The 14,351-nt window shown below is 33.7% G+C and overlaps 2 protein-coding genes across 2 annotated transcripts; both read left to right on the top strand.

Moving 5' to 3' along the window:
* Positions 1–275: 275 nt before the first annotated feature.
* LOC139839953 (uncharacterized) lies at positions 276–6,940 on the top strand. Its single transcript, XM_071830169.1, has 4 exons — positions 276–831; positions 4,051–4,536; positions 5,210–5,713; positions 6,462–6,940. Exons 1-4 carry the CDS (start codon positions 334–336, stop codon positions 6,543–6,545), a joined length of 1,572 nt encoding a protein of 523 aa, XP_071686270.1. The 5' UTR covers positions 276–333; the 3' UTR covers positions 6,546–6,940.
* A 2,707-nt stretch (positions 6,941–9,647) lies between these two features.
* Positions 9,648–14,077, top strand: LOC139839954 (probable mitochondrial-processing peptidase subunit beta, mitochondrial). Its single transcript, XM_071830170.1, has 9 exons — positions 9,648–10,426; positions 10,956–11,120; positions 11,213–11,350; positions 11,441–11,592; positions 11,819–11,927; positions 12,399–12,497; positions 12,623–12,688; positions 13,089–13,196; positions 13,768–14,077. The coding sequence occupies exons 1-9, from the start codon at positions 9,764–9,766 to the stop codon at positions 13,852–13,854; spliced, it is 1,587 nt and encodes a 528-aa protein (XP_071686271.1). The 5' UTR covers positions 9,648–9,763; the 3' UTR covers positions 13,855–14,077.
* Positions 14,078–14,351: the final 274 nt, after the last annotated feature.

The following is a 14,351-nucleotide window of genomic DNA, read 5'->3' on the forward strand; positions in this document are numbered from 1 at the left end:
AAGGGAGCAAGATGCATCTTGCTCCTTGACAGGGCAAATTGTCAAACCTTTTTTTTATAGACTCTCACGCAAATAAGTTCAAAAAAATGGGCTTTTTGGTGATAATCCCTTACTAAACACCTAATACTAAGAGATAGGCCATTCATACAGCCCATGCTAGCCCAACCAAGCCAGCCCAGAACAGCCCTGACCAGCCCAGGCCAGCCAGCTGAATATGAAGAAAAATAAACGAAGCACGCATAGGATTGATCCTCCCACAGGTTAGTATCAAACGAACAATACATAGTGATACTGTAGTGTGATCCGCATACAAAATCAAATCAAAATAAAAAAATGGCGAAAGAAAACGATCCAATTTCAGATGTAATTGAAGACGACGAAGTAGTTGAAGAATCATCTAACGAAGATGAAGAAGAAGAAGATGATGATGAATTCTACGACGATGATGAAGAAGAACCAGAATTGTTACAAACACCGGAATCAAAATTGAGATCTGAAAGAGCAAAAATGAATTCAACTCTTCACCGGATTTCAACCGAACGGGTTCCATTACGAGTACACGATGTATTAATTAAAGGAAATAACAAAACTAAAGAATCGTTAATTGAAACTGAAATTCAAACCCTAAAAACTGCTACGTCAATTCAAGAGTTACTTCAAGCTGCGACGATTGTGAATGCGCGGCTACAGAAGCTAGATATTTTTGATTCGGTGAATATTACTATAGATTCAGGACCTCCTGAATTGCCTGGAACTAGTAATGTGATTGTTGAAGTTGTTGAGGCTAAAAACCCTATCACTGGTGATATCGGCATTTTTACGAAACCTGAGGTAGTTTACTTCTCTTATTTAGTGAAAATTTAGTTTAATTATAATGATGTGACTATGATTGGATTAATATATATTGATTGCTTGCTTACTAAATAGAAATAGGGCTCATAGTGTAGATTGTATACCATTTTATGAAATTGTTAATGGTTTTGATCATTTGCTATTGTTTATTATTTAGGTTTTTTATAAAGAGTCATGTGTGCGGGAGGAAGTGATGTGTACCACTAAATGATTAATGACTGACAGTTTGAGCTTGTAATGATTAAGTTATAAGTAGTGATATGATCTAAGTTATAAGTTGTTGCCGTTGTTGTAGTGATATGAACTAAAACATCATGGATTATACTGACATGAATTTTATTATTTAGAAATTAAATGGTATAGGTTATTTTATTTAAATGGTCAAAAGTTAAGTTTGTTGGTTAAGTTAGGAAGGACTAAGGATGCAAAGTTAAGATTAAGGACCTCCCTAACTATAGTTGTGATGGGGAGGGTAGAAATTGCAAATAAGCCATAGTTGTTTTAAATAAAAGAAAAGAAAAAGGCTGGAACTCATTTTTATAAAAAAATAAAAGTGCAGAGAGTTTATTGTGTGTGTGTGTGTCTGTAAGTGACGACCCAAGAGGAAGAGCAAGGAGAAATCATCAATTGTTAAAATTGTGTTCATGCAAGCTTGATTTAGTGAAATCTAAGACATCTTAAGCACTCTAGCAAGTCTTGAATCTTCAATTTCATCCTCTTTGTGCATAATTAGAGTTCTTGAACTCTAAAAGCTAAGGTATGAGTTTCTATGACTAAGTGTTGCTATTGTTGGATGATTGTGATGAATTTTAGGCTTAAATGTTGTTGTTTGTTGTTATTGTGCACACTTGTATGATTGAAAACGAATTTGTTAGTAATTTTAGGAATAAGTTCAAGTATGAACTTGCATTATGAAAGTATGGAATGATTATGGTCAATTTGATGATGTTCTAGCTTAAATTCTAGTCATGCACACTAAGTGTTTGATGAAATGCCTCAATGAAATGTTGATGTGTTCTAGTTAGTAATTTTGAAGAAGAATGTTCATGTATGAATTATTGTTATTGTTGTAAGTCATAGAATTTGAATAATTGATAATTTAAGGTTGCTAGTAAAGGCTAAGTTTACTGTTAACTAATTAACTACCTAGCCCTTGATACGAGATGACATCTATGTAGATACGTGTGTGAACTTAGAGTGGATCTGTTTTTTGCAGAGAAAGATTATGATCTTCCGTTCAAGTGCCAGTTGATTAAACAGTGGTGCTAATTTGGATTAAACAGTAGTATGTCCTAGAATCGTTAAGGTCATTTCTTGATTAAACAGATTATGTCATAATCTTTTGTATCTAATTTGGATAGAAGGACATCTGTATACAAAGATTGAGCCCTTGATACGAGATTATGATGTCTTGATGTTTAGGTCATTTCTTCCTCTGAAAGTGGCAATGGTTGATTAAACAGTAGAATGTCATGATATTTTGTATCTAATTTGGATAGAATGGCATCTGTATGTATGCAATTTAGTTTGTTTGTTTCTTGATGGAGTGAAGTCTTTATGAGGTGAATAGTTCAGCAGTTATGGACACTTTTGAAATATAGATCGTTAAGGTGCTTTGGGTTGTTTAACAAGTTGTATGATATCATAATATATAGGCATATAGTTGGCTCCACCAAAAATACTAATTAAAAAATGCAATTCAGATAATGAAAATAACTTTGTTATTGGATATACAAGTTTATTGCCAGTGTTCTAGGCTAATGTAGTTCCGTGATGATATGTGCTCTCTGATCTGCCATTTTGTAACCCTTAGCTCAGTCTCTGGCTTTAGTTTCTTGTCCATTTACGTGGTACTCGTGATCTATGATCACTTACCATACAAAGATATGTCCTAGAATCAGCTAGGGTACCAACTAGTTGTTATGTGGCTGCAACTTGAAATAAAAACTATTAACTGCCCTAAATTTCAAAATGTTCAGCTGGAATTTAGCAGGATTTTGACTGGCTAGACAGGTGTTGACTGATTTTACTCCGTTCATTTGATTTATAGATTAAGGCCCTGTTTGTTTTTTCGTTAAGTTCTGAATTGATAACGCTTATGTATGGATGTTTGTTATAGATAAGTCGTGGATAAATAATAGTGTTTGTTTTATGTGATGAATTATTCAACTGAATGACTATTAATTACCAATTTAGTCCTATATATAGGCAGTTGATTATATCAGTTTCTTCGAAAAAATCATGACATAAAATGGAAATTCACATTTTCATGGCTTATATAATTAAGAATTGTCTTTTTTGTTAGTTGCAAACAAACATATCTAAATATCAAAGTCAAAATAAGCTACTAAATTAAAGTTGCATACTATTAATATAGTCAAAAACAAACATGGCCTAAGTGATTTGGTAACCGTTATTATAAACTAGTACTTCTGAGTTCATAAAACATTTTGGCATAAATAAGCGCAACTGTTGACTAGTCTTTTTCAGAATCCTATTTAGTTGCTAAAATCCTGTTAATGTTTTTAGAGCAATACGACTAATGATATTTGGATCCATTATTAACAAGGCCTCCTATCTTATCAGTTAAATGAAGTTGAATTAGAATTAGCTGAAGGTAGTAGTTGTTAAATCACCATTTTAGTGTCTCTAGCTTATTCACCATCGAACAACCTTTAACTATTTGAAAACTGTGGTATTAGGTTTGTTATATGATTATTTTCTCGCTACAATTCCTCACGTTTAGCAACATTTTTATTGTTCAAATGTATGTTTACCCATTGATTTGAGTCTGTCTAGGCAGATGCCTAGATCACCAGATTTATCACACATGTTAGGTATCAAGTTCAGACTTTAGAATGCATTGATGTTCGAAAATCAGAAAATTGTCAAAATAATAATTCATTTATATAAAATACTACTTGCTGATATCATAAATTTATAATTTTTATGGTTTAGATATAGACTTGTGTCCTTACTTGTAAAGTAGGAATCTATAAATGTGTTACCGCAGATGTGAACTTGTCTGTACTAGAGACTTAGAGTATAGACCTACTGCAGGTTGAAAGCGTACGATATGGGAAATCTGTGTCTTACTGATACATGTATATGATATATGATGTGTGGTTTTCAGTTCCTTCTTGATGCTAAAGATGAATCTAAATCTCATATAAGATTTTATCTTTATCGTTCTCGTAGGCTAGATCTTGGTCACTTGAGGGATCACTAAAGCTTAAAAACTTATTTGGGTATGGAGACCTATGGGACGGTTCTTTATCTTATGGTTGGGACCAAACATCAGAAGTTAGTGTTGGTGTATCTTTACCCAGATTCATGAGATTATTTACTCCTGTTATGGCCCGTGTATCTCTGCTTTCTCAAGATTGGCTGAAGTTCTCCTCATACAAAGAGCAAGCACTTGGCCTATCTTTAGGGCTGGTATCGACCAAGTACCATGACCTAGCATATAATCTCTCTTGGCGCACCTTGACCGACCCGTCTCAAATGGCTTCGAAATCAATAAGGAGGCAACTTGGGCATGGGCTGTTATCTCATTTGAAGTACACGTTTAAGATTGATAAGAGGAACTCACCACTTAGACCGACTAAAGGGTTTGCTTTTGTTGCTAGTTCTCAGCTTGGTGGCATTTATCCTGATTATCGTAGCTTGCGTTTTATTCGCCAGGTATGCCAAAATACTTTGTTACTTTTTACTCTGAAACTTAGAGGTGGTTATGAGTTGATATGTGTTGAACTGGGTTGGGATGACAGGCAAGAACACTTCTTTTTAACTCATTTTGTGATTTTTTAATCAAAGAACAAGCAACATATGTTTCTCGTAATCCATATCGTGCATTGTGTTATGATGGCTCAATGAAAATTCGTTAAGACGTGTGTACCTAATGGCACATGCGAATGATGGATGGAAAATAGGCCGACCCACAAACGCTTTTCCATCCTCTCTAAAAACTTAAAAACATAACTAATCTCTTCAATCTGATTACAAAACGGTCTTGTTACAACAATAATCTAACTTGATACTCCGTCGATATCCGAAACATGAAAATGGTCAATGAAGTTAATAACTGTAATCACTGTAATAGCATGTTGGTTGTTCGTTTACCCTGTCCCCCTAATGCAGCACATGATATTCATTGATTCAATATGACATCTTATCGTTACCTTCTGATTTTAACTTGAACATATACTTTTTTCTCTGGTACTATAAGTTTTTCTGCATCTTCTTTAATAAATCTGATACTTCTCATTTTAATAACCAGTCTTATTTTCTTTAGCTTTATTGAAAATGTTAAGTACTTGATTTTCTAATGAACCAATATCTTAATTATTCTTGACAGGAGTTCGATCTTCGTTATGCTTTGCCATTGGGTTTTGCCCGTGCTGCACTGAACTTTGGTGTTGCTGGTGGAGTACTTTTTCCATGGGGTAGTGAATTTATGAATACACCAACATCCTTACCTAATCGTTTTTTCTTGGGTGGTAACTCTTCTCCAGTGTGCACATTGGGTGGGCCCACATCATTATTGGGCTTTAAGACTAGGGGATTGGGCCCAAGTGAGTCCAAAAGGGAAGTAAAAACAAATTCTGAAGATGCAACTTCTGAAAGGGATTTTCTTGGTGGAGATTTGGCTGTTACAGCCTTTGCAGACCTTTCTTTTGATCTTCCATTGAAGGTTTTGAGAGATTCTAATATTCATGCACATGCGTTTGCTTGTGCTGGGAGTCTAACCAAATTAACCGAGAATGCATTTCGAGATCTCTCTTTTCAGAAGTACCGAGATTCATTCAGAAGCTCTGCAGGATTCGGACTTATTGTACCGACTAAGCTATTTCGCATGGAGGTTAGTGGTTTTTACTGAGCTTGTTTTGTTTTAATGGAGTTGGTAAATGGGTGGGTTTTATCTGGCTGACCCAAAAATCTTTTGTATATAGTATCTTAAAGGGAAAAAATAAAGAGTATCATGAATAGTTAGTATGTCAACTATAAGGTGTATATTGTTTCAAAACTGGTGTAATTAATAGCATGCAATAGTTTAGGAGATTTTACACTTTGGTGAGTTTCATTTTCAGCTATCTCTTTCAGTTTGACCAGTTAGTAGAGATGAAACATGGGTCAAATTGCCACCTCTATGGTTAAGTAACTGGTATAAAAAACTGCAGTAAACTGAACTTTTCGATCAGATAACTTGACCATATTCTGCATGCATTTAGAGAATATGTATGAAATAAGTTATTTTCTATATCTTTGTTCTTCAAAATGAATATTTAGAAAATAAGATGAACATAGTCATGATATGGAATGAAAATCTGATTGGAGTATTTATGGTCAAATTATTAGGATAGAAACGTTAAATAATATTCATACTGAATATTTACATCAACTAGGACTTCAAACAAGGAGCAAGCAATTTTCAGGTTGCTTGTGATAACTATTAATAAAGGAAATATATGTCACAGATTATTTGTACCACGTCCTGTGCATGTGGTACCACCAACCGATTGATTTTCTCGATAAAAGTATATATTCTATTACCTGCACACAAACACACCTATAGCTTGTAATAATCAAAGAATGTTCTGGTTTTTTAGGTCAACTACTGCTACATACTGAGACAACATGAACATGATCGAGCCAAGACTGGTGTGCAGTTTAGCTTTTCTTCACCTTTATAGAGCCATGGTTTAGTCAAGTGCCACCAATCTCGAGCTGACAGTTTTGTTTGTACTTGGAAGCAAACCTTCCGTATTCAAACATCACGAGATCCTGGCCAGCTCAAGGGTTCTTGTAATTTTTAAACTTAAGACCAATTCACGATACACCAAAGTACAGAAAAATAAAACTCATGCACCTTTGCTCGATGAAAGGCTGAAATTGCCAATCTTGACCGCATGATTGGTATTTTGACCATGCTTTATGTTAAAATAAAAAGTAGAGCTACGGAATGGTGTTATTTGTTGTTTTTTCCCCTCTTGTGTTCCGGAATCGTGGTATCATTGTTTTGCTTCTTTATTGTGTGATATTTGGTCTGCTAGTGTTATACAACATACTGAACTGAACTTTTTCGGTATCTTTGTTGTTGGTTTATCGATGTTGTACCAATGAACTTCCTTACCAATCGTCTCCTACTCGTTCTGATGCTGATGATGACGAAAAAGTTTACATTTCAAAAGAGATGTCTTATCAAATTGACCTGATGAGCACACACGCTCTGATATCAACCAAAGAGAAAAAGGCTTTGTGGAAAGAAAACAAGATTTTGACTGAAGATTTAACTTAAAAAACTTCAGTTATAACAAATCTTGAAATTGAAAAGTATGATCTTCAAACAAGCTTAAATCTTCAAAATGTCAACTTCAACAGGTTAACCTTGAGAATGAACGTTTAAAAATTTCTTTTTTTTAAACAGGGTCTTGGATCCACTGTATCTCATACAATTGGATTATTTCATCATCGGCTAAAAATTTCTTTTGCTTCATCATATGTTAATAAATCTGCTTTGAGTGACGAAATTAAGCAGTTTCAAATCATGCTTATTAAAAGTAATAATCAAAAATTTGAACTTGAAAGAGAAACTATTGAATTGAAAAAGACCATCCTCGAACTCTCCATTGAACGAAACAATGAAAAAGCAGATAGCAGAGAGTAGACGTTCTTTAAGAGGAGCCCAATATTTTCAAAACTTAACTCGACGAGCAAATAAAAAAACTTTATCATCCTTCAAGCTTCAAAAATTAGATGATAAAATAAGTGATTTAAATCATGCCATATGCTTTATGGATTGTGATTGCACAAAATTTTCATAAGTTGAACAATTAAAAACATATATCATTTCTTATGAACAAAAACTACATAAACAAGATGAATATCATCAAACATCCTTTATGAACACTCGAAAGATATTTAAATCACATATTTGGGCTGCGATGACTCAAAGAATCTGCTCTCTGTTCAATCCATAGTATGTAATCTTTACGATGGTGTTACGATTAGACACGGCCTACGAGCAGCGAATCCAGAATGAAAATTTAACGAGTCCCAAAAAAAATTTCAAATCTAATTATATTCAAGGATAATTTAGTAGTTGATTACCTCTAAAAAAAAGAAAAACCCATAAATTTTAATAATATATGAGGTACTATAGTTAAATTTAGTGGTCTCATATACAGTTTGAAAATTACATTGTATAAAAATTTTGTACACTAGTGGAGTCGTAGGACCCTCCCCCTCCCCCCACCCCACCTTAAGGCAACGTTTGCCACTGCGACCTACCCGGACGCCAGAACTTCTTTCCACCTTTGAACGAGGAGTTAGAGGAAGAAGATGCTAAACGATCTTCAAAACCTCACAAATAGTTTTTACCGAACAATCTTTAGACGTCGATTTTTGGGTTAACAGAAGTTAATGAAATTGTTGAAATGAACTCGACACGTGTTATTTTATCTAGTGGTTTCCCCTGTGGAGAGCCGATGAGGGGAGACCCTCACATCTGGTTCAGAGGGCGGGGATATCTCGACCCTACGATCATTATGCCTTTGCAATGTTACTGTTTTTCATGGTTAACATACAAATACATTGACAATTGATTGATTGATTGATACTTGATAAAAGAAAATTATATAAAAATGCTATCAACTTCAAATACTTTTTTAATTTGTTAATTAGTAATTGATAATTTGACATGTTTCGAAATTTGTGTATCATTTTATAAATCATGGTATTTTTGAATACAAACGTTTCAAAAGCACAGCTTGGTTGCTTAAACACGGTTTCGAGAAAGAAAGCAAAAGAGGCTTTTGTATCAATTCTTATAAGCTCAAAGGTTTATAAGATCAAAGACTACAGAGAAGAATTGGATTACGACGAAGCGATTCAAAAAATGTTTTTAAGGCCTCATGATGTGAACATAGGCTGCTCGTTAGGTACGGTCAAAATCTCGGGGAATAAAGGCTCCTTCCAAAACTTGGAGGATCGTGGATTAATTTCTTCTTCATCGAGCACCTTGATTGTAGATTGATCCTCAGACGTGCTCTCGTTCAAGATTGAAAACCGTTCCGATAAAGATATTCGTCGTGAGATCAAAGATGGTAAAATGATAAAAGTGGAACCTTAGTTTAAGTTGATTCGTTTCTTTTTGGCATGCTTTGATTGTTTATTGTGGTTTGATGTATTATTTGTTATTGGTATAAATTGTTACGATAGTTTTCGGGTTTGTTTGGTTTGATGTAGACGAAGCTCAGTTATATATATGTTGTATGTTTAGCCACTTTCTATGTATGCGCCCGTCGGGTTTTCTCTTGCAACTCCAGTTGAAGACGTTTTCTTTTCGAAAACGTTTTTGTTTTATATAAATTTTCGTTATTTTTATTGAATTTTATATTTTATGATAATTTTATATTTTTATAATAATATATAATATTTATATTTATATTTATTTGTTTAGTTTTTACTATTGTTTATTGGGAAGTGATTCTCACACCACTTTTTGATCTATGTATACTTTTATCTCATAAACTTAAAGTTATGTTCGTCGAGAGTTGAACTTTTATATATATATATATATATATATATATATATATATATATATATATATATATATATATAATTAAAGGTAAAATAGTTAATTAGCTATATATATATATATATATATATATATATATATATATATATATATATATATATATATATATATATATATATATATAATTAAAGGTAAAATAGTTAATTAGCTGTTCATGGAAAAAAAAAAAAAAAAAAGTGGTGTGTGACGGTGTGTGTCTGTGACTCCCTTGTTTATTATACCATCTTCTTCATGACTTAAACTCACCCCAACCCTAACAACATCCCAATCTCACTTCACCTCCTGAATCACAAACACACGCGCACGCACACCATGGCGACGCGCCACCTCCTTAAGCTCTCCCGCCGATCTCACCGTCCTCTCACCACCACAACCACCAGATCCGCTTCAACTGCCACCGCCGCCGCCGTATCATCCATCTCCGACACCACACCATCACCGCCACCTCCAAACCAGATGATATACGATCGTATTGCTGAACAGGTCAAATCAAAGCTTAAGAAACTCGATAACCCGGACGATAAGTTCCGAATACACAACTCACCTTTTCCAACCCTAACCAATCACACATCTATCTTAACCTACCCTGAGACACGTGTCACCACTCTACCTAACGGTCTACGTGTCGCAACTGAATCAAACCTAGCTTCACAAACGGCAACCGTTGGTGTTTGGATTGATGCTGGTTCGAGATTTGAAACCGAAGAGAATAATGGCGTGGCGCATTTTTTGGAACATATGATATTTAAAGGGACTGAAAAAAGGTCTGTTAGAGGTTTAGAAGAGGAGATTGAGAACATGGGAGGCCATTTGAATGCTTATACTTCAAGAGAACAAACAACTTATTATGCTAAAGTTATGGGTGGTGATGTGCCCAAGGCGTTAGATATATTATCAGATATTTTGCAGAATTCGACTTTCGACGAGAAGTTGATTAATCGCGAACGTGGTGTGATTCTTCGCGAAATGGAAGAGGTTTGTTTGTTAGCACTTTTTAAAGCAGCTGCTGCTGCTATTGTTAATATTATGTATGTATTTATATTGAATGTATGCAGTTACTTAGTTTTTAGAACAATGCTGAGTGTGCACCTGATAAGGATGCTAGATTATAGTTTCAATTAGTATAAAAGTTTGAACTTGATTATCGAAACGTAACAACATTGTAAGTTTATAGTTTGTTAGGAAAGAAAATGGGCATTGAATAGTGGAATGTGCACTCATTTGTGTAGGTACTATGGTTGGGATAGAGTGATACCGTATAATTCATGATCACATATATTATGAACTTCGTCTAAACAAGTTTTTAAGAAAGTTATATTCTTTTGTTTTTGGGTAAAGGGATATATACACTGGCAAATAAAAAGCTATACAGTTTGTTGAAACTTATGATGATATGGAAGAGGATGTATTTGAATGACATTGTTTAATATAGGAATAAGGGAGTTTTGCTATACATCAAATTTTTATATGGAAATTGATTAGTCTACAATAATGTCGTTTTCAGGTGGGAGCACAGAATGAGGAGGTAATATTTGATCATTTGCATGCTACTGCTTTTCAATACACCCCTCTTGGTAGGACCATTCTTGGACCTGAAGAAAACATCAAAAAGATAACAAAGAACGACATTCAAGATTACATTTCAACCCATTATTCCCCTCACAGAATGGTATACAACTTGATATTACCAATCTATGTTTAGTTCATTGTTATGTTAAAAGCTTTCTCAATTGAAATTCACCAAAACATGATCTGATACAGGTAATTTCAGCATCTGGAGCCGTTAAGCATGAGGACCTTGTAGAGCAGGTAAAGAAGATGTTCACGAAATTATCTGCTAATCCCTTGACTACAAAACAGTTGGTAGAAAAGGAGCCTTCAATATTTACCGGATCAGAGGTGCGTGACGGATCGATTTATTGACATATGAACAATTAACGTTTTCCCTGATTATTAGTTGTAATGTTACTGGGACTCTGGGGTTATCAGGTTCGAATGAGGGATGATGATGAACCTCTTGCTCAATTTGCCGTTGCCTTCAATGGGGCTTCATGGACAGATCCAGATTCTATTGCTTTGATGGTCATACAATCTATACTTGGATCATGGAACAAATCTGCAGGAGCTGGCAAACATATGGGGTTGGTATTCTTTGTTCTAGTTTTTCTATATAGATGTACTAAGAATCTTCATAATTATTAAGTATTTGCATTAACATTGTTGGATTAAGAAAATTCACCTAACTTATTCTCTTTTTTTTTGTGCACCCCTAATATCTGCAATTGTAAGAATCTAATGTTATCATCTAGTGGATTTTAAGTGTGAGTGACTAATATGAACTTTTAATTCTTTGGCAACTATGAACAGGTCACAGCTCGCTCAGCTGATCGGAATTAGTGAACTGGCTGAGAACATGATGGCTTTTAACACCAATTATAAAGATACTGGACTATTTGGCGTCTACGCTGTTGCTAAGGTCAGCTTTTACTTCATCTTAGGCAGTCATATGTGAAGGGGCAACATCATTGCATATATATTGATTAATTATTAATTATTAATTATATTCATAGAATGATAGAATCATAGTTACTTATCATAATGCCAAGGGACATTTCTTTGAGTGTTTCTGTGTATGCTTCCGGTTGTTCTAGAAATATGTTAATTCATGTAAGAAATTTATGTGATATATATACAATCCATTCTCTACAAGCCAAGGTCAAAAATACAAATATATAAAACATCTGTTTTAGATTTAATAACTTTATTGTTCATAATAATATAATATCATAATCATATTCTCCTACTTTTTATGTAAAATAGGTTATACATTTGTACCAAAGTGCTTGATGGACATTCATTTACTAGTGGCCGTCTGTTATAGTTTTATTAGATTGCTTATATTCCATGTAGTGAGGTACCAGCTTAATGTTTTTTTGCTTATCTGTAGCCCGATTGTTTGGATGATTTGGCTTATGCAATAATGGAAGAGATAACCAAACTATGTTACATAGTCAGAGATGATGATGTCATACGTGCTCAAAATCAGGTAAGCTAGTTGTTTTTGGTGTTTACTTTATATTGTTAGCTATTCTATGTCTTGGTCTTCAATATTTCTTTTCTAAATTTCATGATTCGTTTGTTCCACGTTTATGATGTCATACGTGTTTGCAGCTTAAATCGTCATTGCTTCTACACATCGATGGATCCAGCCCTACTGCTGAAGACATTGGACGACAGGTACACCCTGATAACAAGCTCTATCATAATAATACTAATTTAGAGAAATTAAAATTAAGCTTCAGTCATACATACTATGTGACCAATAATTTCCCACACCCAGCCTTTTATAAGTATTAAACATATAAAATAAAATATATCATCAATATTTAAATTTCATTATTGCTTGCACATCTTTTGAAAAATAATCTTTTGTCATATATTATATTTGATTATTCTTTGTTTTCTTTGTCAAGTATGTATGGTATTTACATAACTTTTTATATTCTATATCTGACCATCTTCTACAAAGTTATTTGTTTTAACACTTAAAAAACTGTACGTAACGTTTGCATGCAATTATATATTATCCTTGTAACATTTCTATTTTCAACATACTATTAAATGCTTTTTGTTGCAGTTGATTACATATGGGCGTAGGATCCCATTTGCTGAGTTATTCGCAAGAATTGATGCTGTCGATGCTGACACCATTAAACGTGTAGCCAAGAGATTCGTATTTGACCAGGTAATCACTCTTTCTGCACACTCTTTATATTTACTGCAAATATACCATATTATTTAGAACTTTCTGGCTTTGTTCTAAAAGTTGATTATATTCTGATTGAAAAGTTTGGAATATAATAACAGACGTAGTTATAAGAACCTTGACAGAAATTTGTGATTGCAAAAAGGGAAATTATCCAAAGATTAAAAGGCTGTAGATTGTAGTTCCTTTTCTAATACTTCATTTTTTAAAAGCACATATGCTTGACATTTTGTTAAAAATGTGAGTTAACAGATTTTTATTTATTTATTTATTTATTTATTTTTTGTGTAGACGATAGTAAAAGCGAAAAGGCTTAATTGGTCACGTTGTTGATTATCTGTTTTTATCTCAAGTCTAAAACTTTTAGAACTTAATTAAATTTGATTTAGGTATACATGTATTTTTGACAATCTTTTTGGTTCTTGCATCAAGAGATCTAAGCATATCACCAGATTTAAGAATGTTCTACTTATTATGAAATGGTAAATTTATTTTTTTACGTTCATAGTCGGATTTTGTTTATGTAAATTACGAGTTGTGTATTTTGCAGGACATCGCAATTGCAGCATCTGGGCCAGTGAAGCTATTGCCGGACTATAATTGGTTCCGTCGCCGGACTTACATGCTCCGTTACTAGATCATTGGTTTGTTTTATTTATGTTCTCTTCCATTTTTACCCTCGATCTCGGAGCACGAGGCATGTGATTTCCCAAATGTATCATCCATTTTTTATATATTCATAATTTAAAGTAATAATACGATACGATATCATCATTTCTGCGTCTTTATAGCAGTGACGTTTATTCAGCTTTTATTCTGGATTCAATATTAATGCATAACACAAAGTAGATCTTGTTTCATCGTATTACTTGTGTTCTGATAGTACAATCACATGCTTGTGTTCTAGGATTATTTTTATTGTTATACCATGTGCTTTGGGTAAAGACCACGACGTGTGTTGATGACGTGGCAAAAAGCCACGCTCCATTTTGGTGTTACAGACTTACAGGGCATGGGTGGATTTTCAACGGAAGAAGTAATGAGGTTTGAGTGATTCTGGTGGGTTATTTTTTTTTATTAATTTTAGTATATTATTTTTATCCTTATTTTACATGATCTACCAATCATATTTTA

The sequence above is a fragment of the Rutidosis leptorrhynchoides genome, chromosome 4 (assembly GCF_046630445.1).
Source record: "Rutidosis leptorrhynchoides isolate AG116_Rl617_1_P2 chromosome 4, CSIRO_AGI_Rlap_v1, whole genome shotgun sequence".
In the NCBI taxonomy this organism is placed as follows: domain Eukaryota; kingdom Viridiplantae; phylum Streptophyta; class Magnoliopsida; order Asterales; family Asteraceae; genus Rutidosis; species Rutidosis leptorrhynchoides.

Excerpts from the sequence above, each read along its gene's own strand:
- LOC139839953 (XM_071830169.1), top strand. The coding sequence starts at position 334 with ATGGCGAAAGAAAACGATCCAATTTCAGATGTAATTGAAGACGACGAA. Across the intron at positions 832-4,050 it reads GCATTTTTACGAAACCTGAG|GCTAGATCTTGGTCACTTGA; the intron begins GTAGTTTACTTC and ends TCGTTCTCGTAG. Across the intron at positions 4,537-5,209 it reads GCTTGCGTTTTATTCGCCAG|GAGTTCGATCTTCGTTATGC; the intron begins GTATGCCAAAAT and ends TATTCTTGACAG.
- LOC139839954 (XM_071830170.1), top strand. The coding sequence starts at position 9,764 with ATGGCGACGCGCCACCTCCTTAAGCTCTCCCGCCGATCTCACCGTCCT. Across the intron at positions 10,427-10,955 it reads TTCTTCGCGAAATGGAAGAG|GTGGGAGCACAGAATGAGGA; the intron begins GTTTGTTTGTTA and ends TGTCGTTTTCAG. Across the intron at positions 11,928-12,398 it reads GCGTCTACGCTGTTGCTAAG|CCCGATTGTTTGGATGATTT; the intron begins GTCAGCTTTTAC and ends GCTTATCTGTAG.